This window comes from Somniosus microcephalus, chromosome 11 (assembly GCF_052327205.1).
Source record: "Somniosus microcephalus isolate GS21.2 chromosome 11, FLI_Smic_1.0, whole genome shotgun sequence".
Classification (NCBI taxonomy): Eukaryota; Metazoa; Chordata; class Chondrichthyes; order Squaliformes; family Somniosidae; genus Somniosus; species Somniosus microcephalus.
Window position 1 is genome coordinate 19,035,717 of NC_140997.1, and position 20,950 is coordinate 19,056,666.

The following is a 20,950-nucleotide window of genomic DNA, read 5'->3' on the forward strand; positions in this document are numbered from 1 at the left end:
GGCTTGAGGCTGAGAGACGGCCACGGCCGGTTGCCGGGGTAACCCTGCCACGCCGCCACGCACTCCCGAGTGCCCCGCTCTCTAAGCCCCAGCCGCCCCGCCCCGCACTCCCGAGAGCCCCGCTCTCTGAGCCCGCCCCGCACTCCCGAGAGCCCCGCTCTCCGAGCCCCGCCCCCCCCGGCCGAGAGCCCCGCTCTCCAAGCCCCAGCCGCCCCGCCCCGCACTCCCGAGAGCCCCGCTCACCAAGGCCGAGATCCGCACTCTCGAGAGCCCCGCCCGAGCCGAGCGCGGAACAGAGAGAGACGCCGCGTCTCACCTGCTCCTGCTGTGCGCGCACCCTGACCCTCGTGGCTGACGCCGTTGCCCCGGCGGGGGGGGGGGGGGGGATGAGGAGCTTAGCAGAAGCCCAATTACCTAGCTCGGGCCTGGCTGGGCAAGAAAGGCCCAGGCTTTCAGGCCTAAGAAAAAAATGGGGAAAGGTAGGAAAAAGAATCTTCAGGTTAGAGAAAATATTTACAAATGAGTGATTTTTTAAAAAACAATTTAATAAATTCAATTTTATTTTGCTGGAAATGTATATTTGAAAAGAAAGACGCAGAAAGCAGGAAAAAGAATGGAAGCAAGATGGCGGCTACTCACCTCGGTTCAGAATGATAAGGCCCGCCCACACACGCACTGATTGGTCGACCGTCAGGTGACCAAAGCGTAGGATTGGTCAATCGTCCCGTCACTCGACCGTAGGAGGGCCCGGCCGCACGCGGCAGCAAGCCGGCGTACGATTGGTCGACCTCGAGGTCACTCTGTCGCTAATGAGCGGATAATGAGATGCTAATGAGCGGAATGTTGAAGGTTTTTCGGATACCGCGGCGCGATTTTAGCCCGGCCGAAACGTAAATATGCTTAAGACCGTTTTGGAAAGGTAAGCTTTCTTTCGACATAACGCACGCGTAGGTACGCCCTGTAACTTTCGAGCGCATAGCCCGACAGACGCACACGTGACACAGACAGACAGAAGGACAGAATGACAGACAGACAGATAGACAGAACGATCCTTTTATATATATAGATTATCATTACAATTCTGTAAACAAATGATTACATTTACAGAACATACTGAGCCTGAAAACTCTTTACCATATATTTTCTTTTCTTTAACACATTCACCTAATGACCTATGCTTATCAAATAAAAATGCTACAAAAATGAATTGATCTGTGCACTCCTTGTTTACATTCATGTCTGAAGGGAGGGTTTTACTCTATGGGAAAAGTAGAAAACGAGGGAGCCTTCCTCATTCAGATTATTCTCCTGAAGAGGTGAGTTCATTCCAACAACAACTTGTATTTGTATAGCGCCTTTAACGTAGTAAAACTTCCCAAGGCACTGGATCATGTTTTTGGAATTTTAGTGCAACAACGCTGCTACGATTCTCAAAAAGGTTTAAGATGAAGGCTGGCACCACTGAGGGTATGGAACTTTGCACCAGTGAAGATATTGGCCAACCAGCAATGATTGATCCAGGATTATGCTACTCAGTGTCATGGCAACCGTGGCTGGATTTGGCCTAAGCGGAAGTAAATCATGGGCCAATATCAACCTTTCAACGTCCTCTCTGTTTTGACCCCTGAGGATTGCAGGCAAGCCTGGAGTAAAACTGAGCTCGCCTGACCTATTAGGCTCAAGCAGATTACGAGGCCTGTGTCACAGCAAGCACCATTTATTTAAAGCATGGCCGCACAAGTTCGGAGTAGCGCTTTTTTGCCGAACCACACGTGACCAGAAGGAGTCAGGGTCCCATTGGCCATAAACCCACCTTCAACCAAATCACATGCGGCAGTAGCCCAGACTAGGTGCTGCCATCAAAATCTAGGCATCTCGGCAATGTGGGATACGGTTGAGGCTGCCCAAACGTCAATCCCTGGGACCTTCCAAAAAAAAAAACCTGTCGCTAAGAAAGGACCTTCATCTGTTTCTACAGGGACGGGATGTGACCCAAGCTCGTGGGGCGGGGAAGGGCAGAGACTGACACTAGTGTCATGGGCAGTTGTGACACCAGCCGCAATTACATTCATTCTGATGCTGTCTCAACAACGGTCCATTGAGTATTTGCCAAGAAACAGGCAATACTGCTTCAGATGCACTCTCAGGTCATTTGTTATATTACATGCTTACACAGCAACCTGCTCATTTTATATCTTCTTAACTAAATTCCACACATCTCAGAACTGCTGGCACAAAACATTAGGAACAATGGAGCTTTAAGTATACATCACTCGAGAAGAATGCAGATCAATAGGAATCTAATGTGCATCTTCAATAAGTTCAGTGTAGCTTAACATTCCTCTTTGTAAAAAGCAGAAACCAAATGCCCCTTTACCACCAGTACACAGTTTACAGGAACTAATAAGTAGCATGTAACTATTTAACACACTTAAATTACAATTAATCCTCGTGCCGAATTTCACCAAAGAGTGATCAATCAGATTGTTTTCGAAGACTAAACATTCTTTGCATCAACGCACAAGTGGATTCTGAAAATTTCCCCAACACCTAATACTGTAAAATAGGGTAACAGAAGTATAAAGTACCAAAGAACACTTCCTAATTCACAGAATGTGCCAAATAGACCCGGACAATGCTATGTTGTTCCGTTTTATTTTAGCGTAACATCACGTCAGTCTTTGTACGGCTAAAAGAGGACTTCTTAAGACATATTGGATGATCAGCCATGATCGCATTGAATGGCGGAGCAGGCTCGAGGGGCCGAATGGCCTACTCCTGCTCCTATCTTCTATGTTTCTATATTTCTGTTGGGTTCAACAACAACAACTTGCATTTATATATAGGTCTGGAAGCATCTGTGGAGAAAGGGTAACATTTCAGGCCGATTCATTGCCATTGAATCATTAACTCCACAGACGCTGCCTGACCTGCTGAGTGGCTCCAGCATCTTCTGTTTCTACTTCAGATTTCCAGCTTCTGCATTATTTTGCTTTTTGCATTTGTATAGCACCTTTAGCGTAGTGAAACGTCCCAGGGCGCTTCACAGGAGTGTAAGTCAGACGAAAATTGACACCGAGCCAAAGAAGGAGACATGACAGGAGGAGTGACCAAATGCTTGGTCAAAGAGGTAGGTTTTAGGAAGGACCCTACATAGGGGGGAAATAGGCAGCGTTTGTGACGGAGGGGATATGGGGTCCGGAGCTGAGCTTGGGGGGGTCAAACAGGATGCCGAGGTTACAACCTGTGACTGGAGGAAAATGCAGGAATGGATGTCGGACAAGACAGAGGCAGTGGAGGGGTCGATAGAGTTAGTGGAGAGATGGAACTGGATGAGGTCAACATACATGTGGAAACTGATGCCTGATGTATGATGTTGCCAAGGGGCAGCATGCAGTTGAGGAAGAGGAGCTGGGGCCAGGGATAGGGGACTCCAGAGATAATGGCGTGGGGGCGGGAGGAGAAGCCATTGCTGGAGATGCTCGGGTTATGATTGGATAGGTAAGAGTGGAACCAAGCGATGGGCCGCACCACTTAGCTGGAGAACCGGCGCCTCACAACTTGAGCCGTCTCGGGGAAATACCCTCCGTGCCCTTTAGCTCTGCGCGGAGGGGTTTCCTGTACGGGCTGCTCCTGCACACTCTCCACTTTGCCATCTTCGCCTGCCGCCCGGACATGCCTTGGCGTGCCATCTTGCAGTCCGGCAGGGGCGGAGGTCCCCAGTGGAGGGCTCTCTACGCGGGAGTCCTCCCCTTTTCTATTGGGGACTTGGCCTGGAGGGTGTTGCATAGAGCAGTCCTGTGCAATAAGCTTTTAATAGGTTTACAGACTCCCAGGCCGCCTGCCTTTTTTGCGGCCTGGAGGAGTCCGTGTTCCATGTCTATATTGAATGTGAGAGGTTGCAGCCCCTCTTCCATTATTTGAAGGGGCTGCGCCTCGATTTTTGGCTGCACTTCAGTCCCACGCTCCTGATCTTCGGTCACCCAGTGCGGAGGGGAGCGGGCGGGTCGGAGGACCTCCTCGTAGGACTGCTCCTGGGCCTGGCCAAAATGGCCATTAACAGGTGCAGGCAGTGGGCGGTCGAGGGGGTCTCACGGCCCGATTGCCTGCCTCGCTTCCGCGGCTATGTTCGTGCCTGGGTGGCCCTGGAGATGGAGCACGTGGTGTCCGTCGGCACACTTGAGGCCTTCCGAGACCGGTGGGCACCGCGGGGGCTGGAGTGCATCATCACCCCGGCCAATGTAATTTAAATTTAATAAGTTTTATTTAAAGTTCTATTAATTTACAGTTAATTGGTTCAACAAAAGAGGACCACTTAGCTGGAGGAGAGGTGTTGGAGGAGGATGGTGCAGTCGAGCATGTCAAAGGCCGCAGAGAGATCAAGAAGAACGAGGAGAGGCTGTCATTTGCGACTTTGATAAAGGCCGTTTCAGTGCTGTGACCAGGGTGGAAACCTGATTGGAGAGATTCAAATGTGGAGTTGCTGGAAAATGGGCACCGATTTGGAAGGTGACAACATGTTCAAAGACTTTGGAGAGGAAAAGGAGGTTGGAGATAAGGTGGTAGTTTGTAAGCACAGGGAGGTCGAGGGTGGGTTTTTAGAGGAGGACGTTGAAGAAGGCAGTTTTGAAAGGAAGGGGGATGGTACCCGTGGAGAGGGAACCGTTTACAATGTCAGCTAGCATGGGAACCAGGAAGGGAAGTTGGGTGATCAGCAGTTTACTGGGAACAGGGTCGAGGAAGCAGTTGGTGGATCTCATGGACAAGAAGAGGTTGGAGAGGGCATGTGGGGAGATAGAGAGGCTAGAGAAAGTTGCGGGTTCAGGGCTCGGGCAGGGTAGAAACCTCGGAGGGAGTTTGAGTTGGTGGGTGCGGGCAACGGGTGGATGGGGCAGAGGTAACTGAATGGATAGTCTCAACATTAACGGCAATGCTCTTCCAATGTCCCATTTTAACTTTGGTCAAAACCCCCGAGGAACGGAGATACTGGCCCGGATGTTATGGGGTCACGGCACAGTGTGCGTCGTCGTAAGTGCCCCGCAGGTTGTGGGTTTCTGCGTGCGATGCGCACGCGCGAAAACCCAGAACCTGCGATCTGTCAAGTTTCTCCTTGGCAGAGCGTCCGCATCCGTTGGAAATTCACTTTCTCCGGTGCAGGACTGGGCCATTTACCCAACCGCTGCCCAGCCAATACCCACCAAACCCTAACGCCTGGTAAAAGCAGGCATAAGGCTGCCTTTAACCAGCGTAAGGGTTTAAATAAATGTTAAAATAACATTTTAAAAATGATTTAAACATTCACTTACATTTAAAATTAGTTTAGGTCAATTTTTGCCCCGGTTAAAAATGTTTAAATTTATTTTTCAAAAAAATTAAATTTTTATTTTAAATGGTATTTTAATTAATTTTGAACCTGTGATCATTTAGTTTTATTCCAGTGTTGTGAAATTGTATTATTTAGTTGATTTCTATTATGCTTACGGGGATTCAGTAGGTAAATGGAATTCCCAGAAGCATCATAGGAATCCCCCTTTGTCATTGGTTGGCCTGGCCCACGTGATCCCAGGGACGCTTGCGAACTCCGTGCGCCCCGGGATCCGTGGGCCTTTACGCAGGCGTGCGCCCGCAGGCCCAGGACCGCAAGAGTCCGAAGCTCCGGAGGCAGCAGGTAAGCACGGAGTTTTCTCGTGTTTGGAGGCATACATGGGCGGCAAGCCTCCGACCGCAATTTCCAGGCCTCTAGAGTTTATGCCATGGGATCTCTGCCCACCGTACAGTGGGAGATCAGGGAACCCGCATGGAAATTCTACCCCGTAATATTTGCAGTATTTTTCCTTCCTTGACTCCTCTACGTCTCCTCCTTTTATGAAAGGTTTTAACCCATACAGAGAACGTTCCCCCTGTGCACTTGGGAGTAGTAAAATCGTAAGCCTGTTGTTTATAAATAACGCGTTTATGATATTGCTACACCTAGTGCACGGAGGGAATCTCTCCCACTCCGATGTTACTTAGTTTTGCTTGGAAGTCTTGCAACCTTGATCCACCAACAGCAGGAATGCCTAGATGGGTGAGATTACCAATGCAATTTCCCCCCCCCCACCCCCCCTTTCTCAGAGTAGAGCATTCTACATAAACATAATCTCTCAATCTCTTTGTATAAACATAGTTGGATGAACCACTGGTTGAGTGGGGTGGGGGGTGGGGGCGGGGGGGAGAGGTGCTGGGGCGGCAAGGTCTGATGGGCCAAACGGTTGCTTCCCTTTCTTGGCTTTGGATGCCGTGTTGAAAAACCCCAGACTAAACTGGAGCTTGCAATTGTTTAAGCAATAAGTGCAGGGCAAGGATTAAACAGGAGAATGCTCTGGGTGGCATTCTCTCTCAGCAAGTGATGCACCAGCCTCTGTCATTTCCATCCACACCTCAAGCAGGCTTTGGAAAATCACGATTAACAAAAAAACATTTTGATGGCGGCACTCGTCTTCTTTGAAGCCGCAAGTTTTCGATCCTCAATGAGTGTTGTTCTGAGTATCAGTTGTAACTGAGCTGCCTGACCATCTGGGAAGAGCCACCTGAATGTCCGCCACCACCCCCCGGCAAGACTGGCTTACAGTTTGTGCGTCCATGCAGGGCAGGTGGTTTGTCACTGGGTTAAGTCCTGCTGGCTGCAGTCTCTCCATGAAACCTTAGAGCTGGTCCTGGTCGATCCAGACTGTCTTCCTTTGCTCGTCGACGATTTTCTCTTTGATCATTTTGATGAGCTCCTTGATGTTGCTCCATGCGTCGGTCTCCACCGTCGTGTACATGCAGGGGAGAGACTCCAGCTCACTCTCGTTCGAACGGCAGCTCTTCAGGAACTCTTCCTCGCCGCTGTCTGCTTTCGCTGGCAGCCTCCTGTAATTAGGCACATTCATTCACCCCTTTATGAAAACGTTGCACATTTTATCAGCGCCGCCAGCAAAAAAAAAACATGACAACATTTTAAAAAGGTCCAGGAGAAAGTGATCAGGGGGACTATTAGTCTCCCATCCTCTCCTTTCTGATCCTCCTCACTGCCACACAACACCATACCTGACTGAAAGGACCCAGGTTTCACCCTATGCTGCTCTATGGCCAACAGCCAGAGGCCCGCAAGAGTTGGCCTGGGCACACTCTCCTTCCGATTTCTCCCCCTTCCTTTGTAGGGAAGTGTCTGGCCCCAGCCTTTGTCCTTGCCCAAGGTGGCACGGCTGAGTTCTGACCTACCATAGCATCGCGGGACTTTACAGCACAGAAGGAGGCCGTTTTGTCCCATTCCACCTGTGCCAACTCTCTGAAAGAGCTTAGCTCCATTATCCTGCCCTTTCCCCGTATCCTTTAACCTTTATCTTTTTGAAACGGTTCCTACATTACAACAGTGACTGCCCTTCAAAAGTACTTCATTGGCTGTAAAGCGCTTTGGGACGTCCGGTAGTCGTGAAAGGCGCTATAGAAATGCAAGTCTTTTTTTCCTTCATATTTATCCACTTCCCTTTTAAAAGCTATTCTGTATTCTGCTTTCGCTTCTTTGTTCTGGTAGAGATTTCCATCCTTAACAACTCTTTACATCATTAAAAAAAATTCCCCTGACCTCGCTCTTCATTCCTTTGGTGATGATCATAAATTCAGGCCTTCTAGTCACTGATCAGTCAAGTAGTTCTTCCCTATTTACCTTATCAAAACCCTTCATCATTTTGAACACCTCTGTCAGTTCTCCTCTTAAGCTTCTCTGTTCCAGTGAAACAGCCCCAGTTTCTCTAGTCTCCCCTCATAGTAAACATGGAAGTGTCAGCCTAGATTTGTGCTCAACCCGCAACCTTCTGACTCCAAGGCAAGAGTGCTACCACTGAGCCAACTGACGTTTAGCCTAACCAATGATTTGTAAAAGTTTAGCGTTGCCTCTTAGTATTTTACATCCCTACTTATAAAGCTGAGGATCCCATATGGTTTTTATTTTACAGTTTTATCAACCTATCCTCCCGTTTTTAAAATTGACTCTCGCTTCTCTATTCCTTTCACCATTTCATTTGTATTTCCTTCCCATATACTTCCTTCAGAAAGGTATTACAGGTTGACTATCCCTTATCCGAAAACCTTGGGACCAGCTGTGTTTCGGTTTTCGGAAATTTTCGGATTTCAGAAGGTATTACTTCAGACTGGGAAACTCTGAACATTAAATTAATTTGGTAATTAGTATTTGTATTTAATATAAATTTTAAAAGTTCAGGCTACCTCTTGCGACTGTTCCATGTCTCATTCCCCTTCCTGCTTCTCTGTGCTGCCGCTCACAGTCTGTTTACAGCTCCCCCTGCTCCGTATCTGAATTCCTTGACTTAGCGGGGATCTGGGGCTCGACTGCCGCCGCCAGTTGTGGGAAAGCCGGATATCGGCTGACTCCTACGCGAAGCTGGCCCGCAATTCAGGTCAGAAAAGCATTGGTCGCGTCGGGTCATGTTTGGCGCCACTCGGGTTATGTCGTGCGCATGACTTACGCTCCACAAAAAAACTTTCGGTTTTCAGAGGTTTTCGGTTTTCAGAAGTGCGGATAAAGGATAGTCTACCTGTACCTCACATTTCTCTGCACTAAATTTCATCCAATGCCTCTCTGCCTGGTCCACTGAACTGTCCTCCTTAAGTCGCTCACAGTTTCTCTTCACGGTTCACCACTTTTTTGTGTCACCTGAAAATGTTGATCTTGTGCCCCCAAACCCAAGTACTATTTTGGTGAGCCTTAGGCGCGAATCTATGTCCTGCCAATCGGTAATGTGATGTGATGAAGCTCCAGTATACCACACCACACTGATTATTTTACATAGAAACATAGAAGATAGGAGCAGGAGTAGGCCATTCGGCCCCTTGAGCCTGCTCCGCCATTTAATGAGATCATGGCTGATCATCCAAATTCAGTACCCGGTCCCTGCTTTCTCCCCATACCCCTTGATCCCTTTAGCCGTAAGAAATATATCCAACTCCTTTTTGAATATATTTAATGAATTGGCCTCAACTGCCTTCTGTGGTAGAGAATTCCACAGGTTCACCACTCTCTGGGTGAAGAAATTCCTCCTCATCTCTGTCCTAAATGGCTTACTCCTTATCCTTAGACCTGGTTCTGGACTCCCCCGCCATCGGGAACACCCTTCCTGCATCTAGTCTGTCTAGTCCTGTTAGAATTTTATAAGTTTCGATGAGATCCCCTCTCAATCTTCTAAACTCCAGTGAGTACAAGCCCAATCGACCCAATCTCTCCTCATACGTCATTCCTGCCATCCCAGGTATCAGTCTGGTGAATCGCCGCTGCACTCCCTCCATGGCAAGAACATCCTTCCTCAGATAAGGCGACCAAAACTGCACACAATACTCAAGGTGTGGTCTCACCAAGGCCCTGTACAAGGCCCTTTACCTACTGCACTTTCAGTGAGTATTATAATCTGACTGAGGTCGATAGATTTTTGGACACCAAAGGAATTGAGGGATAGGGCGGGAAAGTGGAGTTGAGGTCGAAGATCAGCAGGCTCGAGGGGCCGTATGGCCTATTCCTCCTCCTATTTCTTATGTAATCTGGCAAAATCCTCACCAGCCCTTCTCAAATGTATTCTTCTTCCAGAGATATTCGGGGTGTCCCTTTGAAAGCATCATTGAGGCCAACAAGGGGAGAAAAGGACACAATGAGATAGGCCAGGGGTTCTCAACCGGGGGTCCACGCCACGGGAGATCGACTAGTTCTAGCTGGTGGCTTTGGGAGGACCCGCTTCACTGCTGCCGCCTGCAGGTGGCGCCCTGCGGGGAGGTCGGCGGCTGGGCCTGGGCCTTCAGTGGCGGTAGAGGCGCGCGCTGCCTGTGGACGTTCCGCCAACCAAACGAGAGCGGCAGGTGGAGGAGAAGGATGGGCCGGAGCTTCTCTGGGAAAGCAAAGACTTGGGGCCCGTCACACTCTGCCACTCGGGCTCTGTTTCAAATTGGCGCGGGTGGGCCCTGAGGGGTAAAAAAAACCCCACAAAATTACCCCGTAGGAGCCATGGCGAAGGCGCAGGTGAACAACGTGGTGGTGCGGGACGAGACGACCCATCGCCGTTTTTCAACCCTTTTCAGTTCGAGATCACCTTCGGCTGCGCGAGGGCCTCCAGGCGCCGTAAAGTGGGTGGAAAGATATCCATGTGAGATGAACCCTCATTCCCGCCCCTCACACCCCCACTTCTCCCCCCACACCCCCACCCCCCCAACCCACAAGGGGCTCCGTGGAATTTTTATAAGACGGGAGGGGGCCTCAGAAGCAAAAAGGTCGAGAACCCCCGAGACAGACGACACACTGGGGCCCTGTCAGTGGTGTGACGCAGATTCAGTTCCCTACACTGTTGAGTTCATAATCTCCGTCACATCCCCATGGTGGGATGTTGAACAGAGGTCGGTTGCTGCTTAAAAAAATATACACAGTCAGCCCCACTTCACGAAACGCGCTTTCTGCAGAAAACCACACATAATGCAGAGATACTGATCACCAAAACCTACAGTGTGCTATTGTTGAACATTGTTTTGCACAAGTGTTGAGATGAAATTAAGTAGACAGGACTTTAATTAGGAATCATTGTTTCCGTCCCCTCCTAAACCCATTCAATGCTGTACAACTGCCTGCCACCTCATTAACATCTCATTGTGCACAGTTTTTAAGCGGCCGTTATGGCTGCCTTATGTCATGATTAGCTTTAAAATAATTAGCTGATTTTTACATTGACTTGTAATGGGTCTTGCCGGTTATCGGACTTAATGAATCTCAATAAATGTACTTGCTGGTTGCAGCTCGCTAGAAAGAGTGTAAAACCAGGGGGTCATGTCTGTGGCTCTCAAATTCACCGCACGCCTTCGCCACTGGGACCCTTCAGGCTGCTACAGGGGACACTACCTGCACGTCGCGGTTAGCTGCATTAAGCAGGTGACCGACGTTCTTCATCGCCAGGGGCGGAGCAGGACATCACCTCCCCCACTGACCTCAGCGGTCAACACGAGGGAGCTTGGGGGCTTTGCAGAGTGGCCGGCTTCTTTCACATGCTGGGCGTCACCGGCTGCACATCTGTAACTCACCCTTGCTGCTCTTGAGAGGTCAGAACCGCCTTCTGCATTGAGCCCAGGTCCTGGGGGAATGATGCCGGTGGCACCCAACCTTTCAGACACCTCTTAACAATTTCAGATCATAATCTCGGCCCCTATCATATTTATATATTTTTTATCCACACTTCTGGTTTGTACCTTTTCTCCTTTTTTTTCTCTTCCACTTGGCAGCTGTCTCTCACTCTGCCAGCGCATTTCACACTTCATCTAGAGCCATCTTTTGTCTCTTTTACCTGTCCTATTACCATCTCGTCTCGCCTTGAATATCTCTTAATGTCTCTTTACTTCTCACAAACCTTCCCTTTTGTTCTTTCACCCCCTCCCCCATTTCCCAGCCCCCAAACTGGCCTTTTAATCTGTTTCATTTCCTGCTTTTTTTTCTCAGTTCTGACAAAGGGTTTCGACCTGAAACGTTGACTCTATTTCTCTCTCCACGGATGTTGCCTGGCCTGCTGAGTTTCTCCAGCTTTTTCTGTTGTCATTTCAGATTTCCAGCATCCGCAGTATTTTGCTACCTCTTACCAAGGCTTGCTTCGTTCTGGCCCTGGGGCTTTTTGGGAAGCTGCTTCTGCCTCCTTGCCTTCACTTCCTTGGCTTAGAGCTCCTCCAGGGAGGCATCGGAAAACCGGGAAGTGGGGTGGGAGGAACGGGTGGGCAACCCTTTGTTGCCAAAATGTCTTTCAGAGTTCAGCAATGAATAATGCAAGCAGGAGATGCTACCTCGCTTTAAGAGGAGCAATCTCGCTTTAAGTAGGCCTTGGGAGTCGTGGCGGAAATTGTGCCCATCATGCGGGTGATCTGCCCGTTACGACGCACGTTCGGGGAGGGCAGCCTGTCAGTCATATTAAAATGAGGGCCCAGGAGTTAAAATTGTTCCGTGCTTCACATGCCCCTGAGGTCATGGGGTGGTGGGGGGGGGGGGGTGAGCTCGTCACCCGCCCTAACCTGCCCCCACCCTAACAGCATGCCCGATTCCCGCCCCGGGTTAAAATCGGGGCTTAATCGAGTGCCTGCAATTGAAATGATCCCGCACTCCCAGGCAGCAGGGGAGCTGAGCTGGAAGAGGGCACGGATTGGAGAATCGAAGCTTTAGTGCTGTGTCCCCTGGCTCCAACTCGTGCTCCCTTCAACTAGCGCCTCCCGCTGGGACTGCTCAGTTAAACATTGAAATTGTTGAAAATTTAAAGTGAGCCTTTTAACCTGGTGATGGGAGAGACCATTTTTATAGCAGTCGCTCAGCCTCTCCCTACCTACAAGGCAAGTTTAATTCAGGAACATTGATTGGAGGTGGCAACTTTAACTAATTAAAGGCACCAGCACGGAAAGGATGTGACAATACCTGAATCGTTTGATGTTCTTTTCACAGACTCGAATGACGATTATAATTGGATAGATGTCTTTCTTAATTAAATCTCTTGTGCAGCTCAGTCCAGCTTCCAGTAAACAATGTTTATTCTATGTTGCGGGAGGAAGAAGGAAAGACAATTTGAATGAACATCATACCAACCAGCTCTCATCCCTGTGCTCGTAAAAAAAAACAAGTGTGGTGGGAGGGAGGGATGAGGGTTTATGTCAGTCGCAAACATCAAACTGACGGTGGTGCTGTACATGCCTGATAATACTGGTGGGCTGAAGATTAGACCTACAGAGAGATTAATATAAGAGGTCCTGCGAGCACAATGCACATTCCAATTACATTGTTCCGTGTTTATTTTCAGTTTGTTTCCTCTTAATTTTCTTCCCACCACCCCTGAAGATGATGACAAATGCCGAGGTACTGGTTTATGGGCACTGACAGCCTTTGAAGTGGCCATCCTCTGTCTGCCAGTCAAGCTAGCGAGTGTCGGCAGGCTGTTTGACGGGGGTGGGGGGGGCGGTTCAAGGCACCACAGCCGAGACTGATTGTGTCCTGGTCCAAAGGCCACAAGGGGCCACTTTGTTGAGGGAGCCTCTTGGGGGCGGTCAGCAGCCACAAGCAACAACATGCTGGGTGATTTTAACCCTCGTTAGCCGAGGAACATCGATGACAACTAATGCGCCCCATCGGCTGAGAGGAGTTAACTCAGCATAAACCAGGGATCACACTGGGCGGCTCTCCAGGTCTATGTGGCTCAGCAACACACTAGGCAGTGCATTTATCCAGTGTCGTACCAAGAATCTTGTGTCTTTCAACTTAAGCACACATGGCAGGGAGCGGTATTTACAGATAATAAACCATCCGCGGCCGTGGACCCAGATAGCTCACTATTGCTGCACCCTTGCCTCCGAGTCAGAAGGTTGTGGGTTCAAGTCCCACTCCAGAGACTTGAGCACAAAAATCCAGGCTGACACTCCAGTGCAGTGCTGAGGGAGCGCTGCACTGTCAGAGGTGCCGTCTTTCGGATGAGATGTTAAACCGAGGCCCCGTCTGCTCTCAGTTGGACGTAAAAGATCCCAGGGCACTATTTTGAAGAAGAGCAGGGGAGTTCTCCCCGCTGTCCTGGGCCAATATTTATCCCTCAGTCAACATCACTAAAACAGATTATCTGGTCATTATCACATTGCTGTTTGTGGGAGCTTGCTGCACGCAATTTGGCTGCCACGCTTCTTACATTACAACAGTGATTACACTCCAAAAGTACTTCATTGGCTGTAAAGCACTTTGGAACATCTGGTGGTCGTGAAAGGCGCTGTAGAAATGCAAGTCTTTCTTTTCAAATGCCTGATTTATATCTTTGAAATAAATAACATAAGTGGATCTTGAATGTGCCATTTTATTTGTAGTGTCTTTTATTGCAATGAGAAAGGAGGAATGTCATCAAGGGGGCTGTGGTCCATGGCAAATCAATGTCATTTGGAATGACCATCTGTGTCTGCATTGTCCATCGTTCACAATGGGGTGCCCTGTGAAATGGAGGGGGGAGAAAAAGTGGAGGGGGGGGGAGAAAGACTGAGAAGGGAGAGAGAGAGAGCACAAAACAACAACAACTTGTATTTATATAGTGCCTTTAACGTAGTAAAACGTCCCAAGGCGCTTCACAGCTGTGTTATAAGACAAAAAATTTGACACCGAGCCACATAAATGAAATTAGGGCAGGTGAACAAAAGCTTGGTCAAAGAGGTAGGTTTTAAGGAGCATCTTAAAGGAGGAGAGAGAGGTGGAGAGGTTTAGGGAGGGAATTCCAGGGCTTAGGACCCAGGCAACAGAAGGCACGGCTGCCAATGGTTGAGCGATTATAATCAGAGATGCTTAAGAGGGCAGAAATAGAGGAGTGCAGATATCTCGGAGGGTTATGGGGCTGAAGGAGATTACAGAGATAGGGAGGGGCGAGGCCATGGAGGGATTTGAAAACAAGGATGAGAATTTTGAAATCGAGTCGTTGCTTAACCAGGAGCCAATGTAGGTCAGCGAGCACAGGGGTGATGGGCGAACGGGACTTGGTGCGAGTTAGGACACGGGCAGCAGAGTTTTGGATCACCTCAAGTTTATGTAGGGTAGAATGTGGGAGGCCAGTCAGGAGTGCGTTGGAATAGTTAAGTCTAGAGGTAACAAAAGCATGGATGAGGGTTTCAGTAGTGGATGAGCTGAGGCAGGGGCGGAGACGGGCGATGTTACGGAGGTGGAAATAGGCTTGCTTAGTAATGCTGCGGATATGTGGTCGGAAGCTCATTTCAGGGTCAAATATGACACCAAGGTTGTGAACAGTGTGGTTCAGCCTCAGACAGATGTTAGGGAGAGGGATGGAGTCGGTGACTAGGGAACGGAGTTTGTGGCGGGGACCAAAAACAATGGCTTCGGTCTTCCCAATATTTAATTGGAGAAAATTTCTGCTCATCCAAAACTGGATGTCAGACAAACGTAGAGACCGTGGAGGGGTTGAGAGAAGTGGTAGTGAGGTAGAGCTGGGTCATCAGTGTACATGTGGAAACTGACGCTGTGTTTTTGGATGATGTCGCCAAGAGGCAACATGTATCATAGAATGGTTACAGCACGGAAGAAGGCCATTCGGCCTGTCGAGCCCGTGCCGGCTCTCTGCAAGAGCACCTCAGCTAGTCCCACTCCCTTGCCCTTTCCCCGTAGCCCTGCACATTTCTTTCCTTCATATAATTATCCAACTCCCTTTTGAAAGCCGTGATTGAATCTGCCTCCACCACCCTTTCCAGATCCTAACCACTTGCTGCGTAAAGAAGTTTTTTCTTACATCGCCTTTGTTTTTGTTGCCAATCACCTTAAATCTGTGTCCTCTGGTTCTCGACCCTTCTGCCAATGGGAACAGTTTCTCTCCATTTACTCTGTCCAGACCCCTCATGATTTTGAACACCTCTATCAAATCTCCTCTCAATCTTCTCTGCTCCAAGGAGAACAATCCCAGCTTCTCCAGTCTGTCAATGTAACTGAAGTCCCTCATTCCTGGAATCATTCTCGTAAATCTTTTCTGCACCCTCTCTAAGGCCTTCACATCCTTCCTAAAGTGCGATGCCCAGAATTGGACACAATACTCCAGTTGGGGCCGAACCAGTGTTTTATACAGGTTCATCATCATTTCCACGCTTTTGTACTCTATACCTCTATTTATGAAGCCCAGGATCTCGTAAGCCTTTTTAACTGCTTTCTGAACCTGCCCTGCCACCTTCAATGATTTGTGCACATATACCCCCAGGTCTCTCTGTTCGTGCACCCCCTTCAGGATTGTACCATTTAGTTTTTATGTCCTCTCCTCATTCTTCCTAACAAAATGTATCACTTCGCACTTTTCTGTATTAAATTTCATCTGCCACATGTCTGCCCATTCCACTAGCCTGTCTATGTCTTTCTGAAGTCTATCACTATCCTCCTCACTGTTCACTATACTTCCAAGTTTTGTGTCATCTGCAAATTTTGAAATTGTGCCCTGTACACCCACGTCCAAGTCATTAACATATATCAAGAAAACCATTCACCCCTACTCTCTGTCTCCTATCAATTAGCCAATTCCGTATCCATGCTGCCACTGTCCCTTTTATTCCATGGGCTTCAACTTTGCTGGCAAGCCTATTATGTGGCACTTTATCAAACACCTTTTGTAAATCCATGTACACTACGTCAACTGCATTACCCTCATCAACCCTCTCTGTTACCTCATCAAAGAATTGTAGATGAGAAATAGGAGGGGGCCAAGGATAGATCCTTGGGGGACACCAGAGGTAATGATGCGGGAGCGCTACGATTAGACAGATAAGAATGGAACCAGGTGAGTGCAGTCCCACCCAGCTGGACGATGGTGGAGAGGCGTTGGAGAAGGATGGAGTGGTCAACCATGTCAGAGGCTGCAGACAGGTCAAGAAGGACGAGGAGGGATAGTTTACCTTTGTCACAGTCACAAAGAATGTCATTTGTGACTTTGATGAGAGCCGTTTCGGTACTGTGGCAAGGTCGGAAACCTGATTGGAGGGATTCAGACATGGAATTGCTGGAAAGATGGGCATGGATTTGGGAGGTGACAACACGTTCAAGGACTTTGGAGAGGAAAGGGAGATTGGAGATGGGGCGGTGGTTTGCAAGGACAGAGGGGTCAAAGGTTGGCTTTTTGAGGAGAGGGGTGACGAAGGCAGATTTGAGGGAGAGGGGGACAGTACCTGAGGAGAGAGAACCGTTAACAATATCAGCTAACATGGGAGCCAGAAAAGGAAGTTGGGTGATCAGCAGTTTGGTGGGAATAGGGTCGAGGGAGCAGGAGGTGGGTCTCATGGACAAGATGAGCGTGGAGAGGTCATGAGGGGAGATTGGAGAGAAACTGGAGAAAGATGTGAGTTCAGGGCTAGGGTAAAGGGGAAACTGAGAGGAAGTTTGGCCCGGTGGGCTAGGGGAAGGAAGGGAAGTGGCAGAGGCAGCTGAACGGATGGTTTCAATCTTAGAGACAAAGAAGTCCATGAGTTCCTCACACTTGTTTTCGGAGGTGAGGGTGGAGGAGACAGGGGAGAGGGGTTTAAGAAGACGGTTAGCAGTGGAGAATAGGAGCCGGGGTTTATCTTTGCATTCCAGAATGATTTTGGAATAGTGAGCAATTTTGGCAGACACGAGCAGGACGCGATAATGCTTTATGTGGTCCAGCCAGATCAGGCGGTGAATGGATAAACTGGTTGCCCGCCATATCCGTTCAATCTCGTCCCTTGGACTTAAGGGAGCGAAGATGAGGGCCGTACCGGGCGAGCGGCCAGGGTGAGAGTGTAATTGTTTTAGTAGGGACTAGGGAATCAAAGGTGGTGGTGAGGGTGTGGTTGAGCAGATCGGTAGCTGCAGAAATGTCATGGTGGATGGAGGGCCAAAGGCTGCACAGTTGGGATTTCATTGTGCAGTTGTAAGTGAGTTGGGAGAGAGATTTTTCCAGGGGAAGACACAGAAGGAAGTAGGGTGGGGGCGGGGGGTTGGGGGTGGTGATGATGGAAGGGGGATGTGGGTGGACAGCGGAGCAAAAGAAAGAAAAAAGCCAGGAGAGAGAGAGAGAGAGAACAAAAGTCGGGGGGATAGAGAGAGAGATAAAAGTCATGGGAGAAAGAGAGAAAAGAAGTCAGGGAGGAGGAGGGAAAAAGGTTAGTCGGAAAGAGATTTGTGCAATTTGCAAGAGGTTGTTCAAAAGAAGAAAGAAAACCCAACTGGGGAAAGATGGAGTGGCTGAAATGGTCTTTGATGGTAGCCATTTTACACCCCGCCCTATTTTTCTTTCCAAAACAAATGGGGCAGGGTGTCAAACAGGTTGCCGATTGGCTAGCACCGGGTGTCAAACAGGTTGCCGATTGGCTATCACCGGGTGTAAAACAGGTTGCCGATTGGCTATTGCCAGGTGCCAAACAGGCTGCCGATTGGCTATTGCCGGGTGTAAACTAGGCTGCCAATTGGCTGTCACCGGGTCTCAAAACAGGTTGCTGACTGGCTATGGCCAGGTGTAAACTAGGCTACCGACTGGCTATCACCGGGTGTCAAACAGGCAGCTGATTGGCTATCACCAGGTGTAAAACAGGCTGCCGATTGGCTATCACCCGGTTTCAAACAGGCTGCCGATTGGCCAGCACCGGGTGCCAAACAGGCTGCTGATTGGCTAGCACCAGGTGTCAAACAAACTGCCAATTGGCTATCACTGGATGTCAAGCAGGCTGCTGATTGGCTAGCACCAGGTGTAAAACAGACTGCTGATTGGCTATCACTGGGTGTCAAACAGGCTGCCGATTGGCTGTCACCCATGTTCCCTTTAAGCTGCGTGGCCGCGCCGCACTCTAGGGGTCCCGCGCAGCCGGTGAGCCGGCTTTTAAATTGGAAAAAAACTGCGTATGCGTGGAATTTTGAACAGGCCGCGCAGCCCGTTAAAGGGGCCGGGTGGCCTAAAGAAAATTACAGGGAACTTTGGCTACCACCCATGACCAACTTCACCCACAGAGTGCCTAGTCCAAAGTGAGGTCAGCGAGTGTCGAGGCAGACAGGGGGGACCAGTAAGAAGAGGACAAGTCAGGAGAGAGCTGGGAATACTGAGGTGAGAAGAGCTGAACAGGGAGAAAAGGTGCCATCAGTGGATTACAGAGAATGACACAGAATTTATAGCACGGAAACAGGCCATTCGGCCCAGCTGGTCTCTGCTGGCGTTTACACTCCACACTCCCCCAGTAACTCCGATTGAGGGACCCCAGAGCCATAATCCACCATTGTAAAACCCACACAGCATAAAGTTTGACACCATTTAAAAAAAAACTTACTGCTCGTTTTTAAAAGAAAATATATGCCATTTCCTTCCTAACCACATGTTCTTTGCAAGTAAACTTATTTGACCCAAACTACCCTATTTTTCTCGATATTTTTTTCAACAAAAATTCAGCAATAGGTGTAAGAATAAACGAAGGACTAATTTTCATGAAAAACAAAATTTTACTGAGAAACTTAGCTTAACAAACTCAATTTCAGGATGAAAAGAAGAGTTTTAATTGGATAGTCCCACCCCCCTCCCCCTTCCCCCCCTCCAAACTTGTTGCTTGAGAACCACAGTGAAGGCAGCCATTTTGATGGACATTAGGTTGACACGCAGGGAAATTAAGCCTTAAGGCAGATAATGGATGTTAATTGATTGAACTTGACGTCTGACTAACGAGTTAAAGCACTTGGGACTATTTGCTTTGCATCCCCTCGTTCTATCACTGTGATCGGAATCGGCTGGAATGAACAGTCATCGATTAAAGATTAGGGCGCGTTTGCACTGGCTCGTTCCCAGCAGCCCCTGGGCACAAGCTGACAGCACGAAAACATCCTCAAATTGAACGGTAGCTGGGGAAATCGGCATCACTTTTCACCCTGGCTTCAAGGGCAGAGGAGAAAAGAAATCTCGTTGCTCTATATTCTGCTGACCCATGGTTCTGCTGAATGATTGCCCTCTCAGCTCCACCAGTGTAAAAGGGATGCAAAGTTCAGAATTCCATTCGAAGTCATTGTTTACTTAAGTTAATTCCGCCGCAACGACAGTAGAAAAAAGGAGTTGTATATCAATAGGGGCGGGGGTTTGTGGGGGGCGAGGGGGAGGAGGGAAGGGGTAAAGCTTTCATTTTATTTTCATGTTCGCGTTATTTTTAAATGTGGCCAAATGGTTTCTTGCACTTGCACGAGATTCCTCCGTGCTGTTTTGACCCCACCGCTAACCCATCGGTAATCTGCATTTATTAAAGCACGTTATCACATGCCTCAAAGCGCTTCACGTACGTTCAGTTTGAAATGAATGACATTTGTTATGTAGGCTAATGCGGCAGCCACGGCGTGCACAGCAAGGTCCCACAAGCAACGATGGGCGAATGATCTGTTCACTGGTGCGAAGGCAGATTTGTGGTCTAGAGACCAGGAGAGCCCCCTTTGCTGTTCTTCCGATAGAATCATAGAAAGTTACAGCACGGAAGGAGGCCATTTTGGCCCATCGTGTCTGCGCCGGCCAACAAAGAGCTATCCAGCCTAATCCCACTTCCCAGCTCTTGGTCCGTAGCCCTGCAGGTTACAGCATCCCAAGTGCACATCCAAGTACTTTTTAAATGTGGTTAGGGTTCCTGCCTCTACCACCCTTTCAGGCAGTGAGTTCCAGACCCCCACAACTCTCTGGGTGAAGACATTTCCCCGCAAACCCCTCTAAACCTTCCCCCAGTAAATCTGTGCCCCCTGGTTTTTGACCCCTCTGCTATGGGAAATAGGTCCTTTCTATCCACTTTATCTAGGCCCCTCATAATTTTATACACCTTAACAAGGTCTCCCCACACGGCATCGACAACTTCCATCAGAAGGAACAGGCAAGGTGGGGCTTTTGTTGAATGTCTCATGGGAAGGGTGGCATCTCCAACAGTGTAGCACTCCAGCGTAAGGCTAGATCACGTGCTCAAGTCCTCCAGACTTGACTGCTCCAATGCTCTCCTGGCCGGTCCCCCATCCTGCACCCTTTGTAAACTCCAGCTCCTTCAAAACTCTGCCGCCCTTAAACTATCCCACACCAAGTCCCGTTTTCCCATCATATCCGTCACTGCTGATCTACATTGGCTCCTGATCCCCAATGCCTCAGATTTAAAATTTTCATCCTTGCGTTTTAATGCTATTCATAACCTCGCACCCCCCTATCTCTGCCATCTGAATCCATCCTCTTCTGAATATTCCCTCCCTCCCTTCACCCAGCATCATCAGCCGCCTAGGCCCCATGCTTCAAATTTCCTCCCTACACCCCTCCGCCTCTCTACCTCTGAGAAACACCTCGGGCCTATTTTTATGTTAAAGGTGCTGTATAAATCCACGTTGTTCTTCTTCCTTTGAACTTGGAGGACAGGTGGGTGAAGAGTGAGGCAGCAGTTATATAGCTGGTCCTGC

The 20,950-nt window shown here is 49.0% G+C and overlaps 1 protein-coding gene across 1 annotated transcript in view; it reads right to left on the reverse strand.

The window, feature by feature from the left end:
* Positions 1-190: 190 nt before the first annotated feature.
* The window catches only part of card11 (caspase recruitment domain family, member 11), a 262,608-nt gene continuing 241,848 nt past the window's right edge, over positions 191-20,950 (reverse strand). The window contains exons 23-24 of the mRNA XM_086000284.1: positions 12,458-12,573; positions 191-6,891 (exon numbers count right to left, since the gene is read on the reverse strand). Coding sequence (XP_085856410.1) covers positions 6,684-6,891; positions 12,458-12,573 — 324 coding nt within the window. The 3' untranslated portion in view covers positions 191-6,683. The remainder of the gene's footprint in view (positions 6,892-12,457; positions 12,574-20,950) is intronic.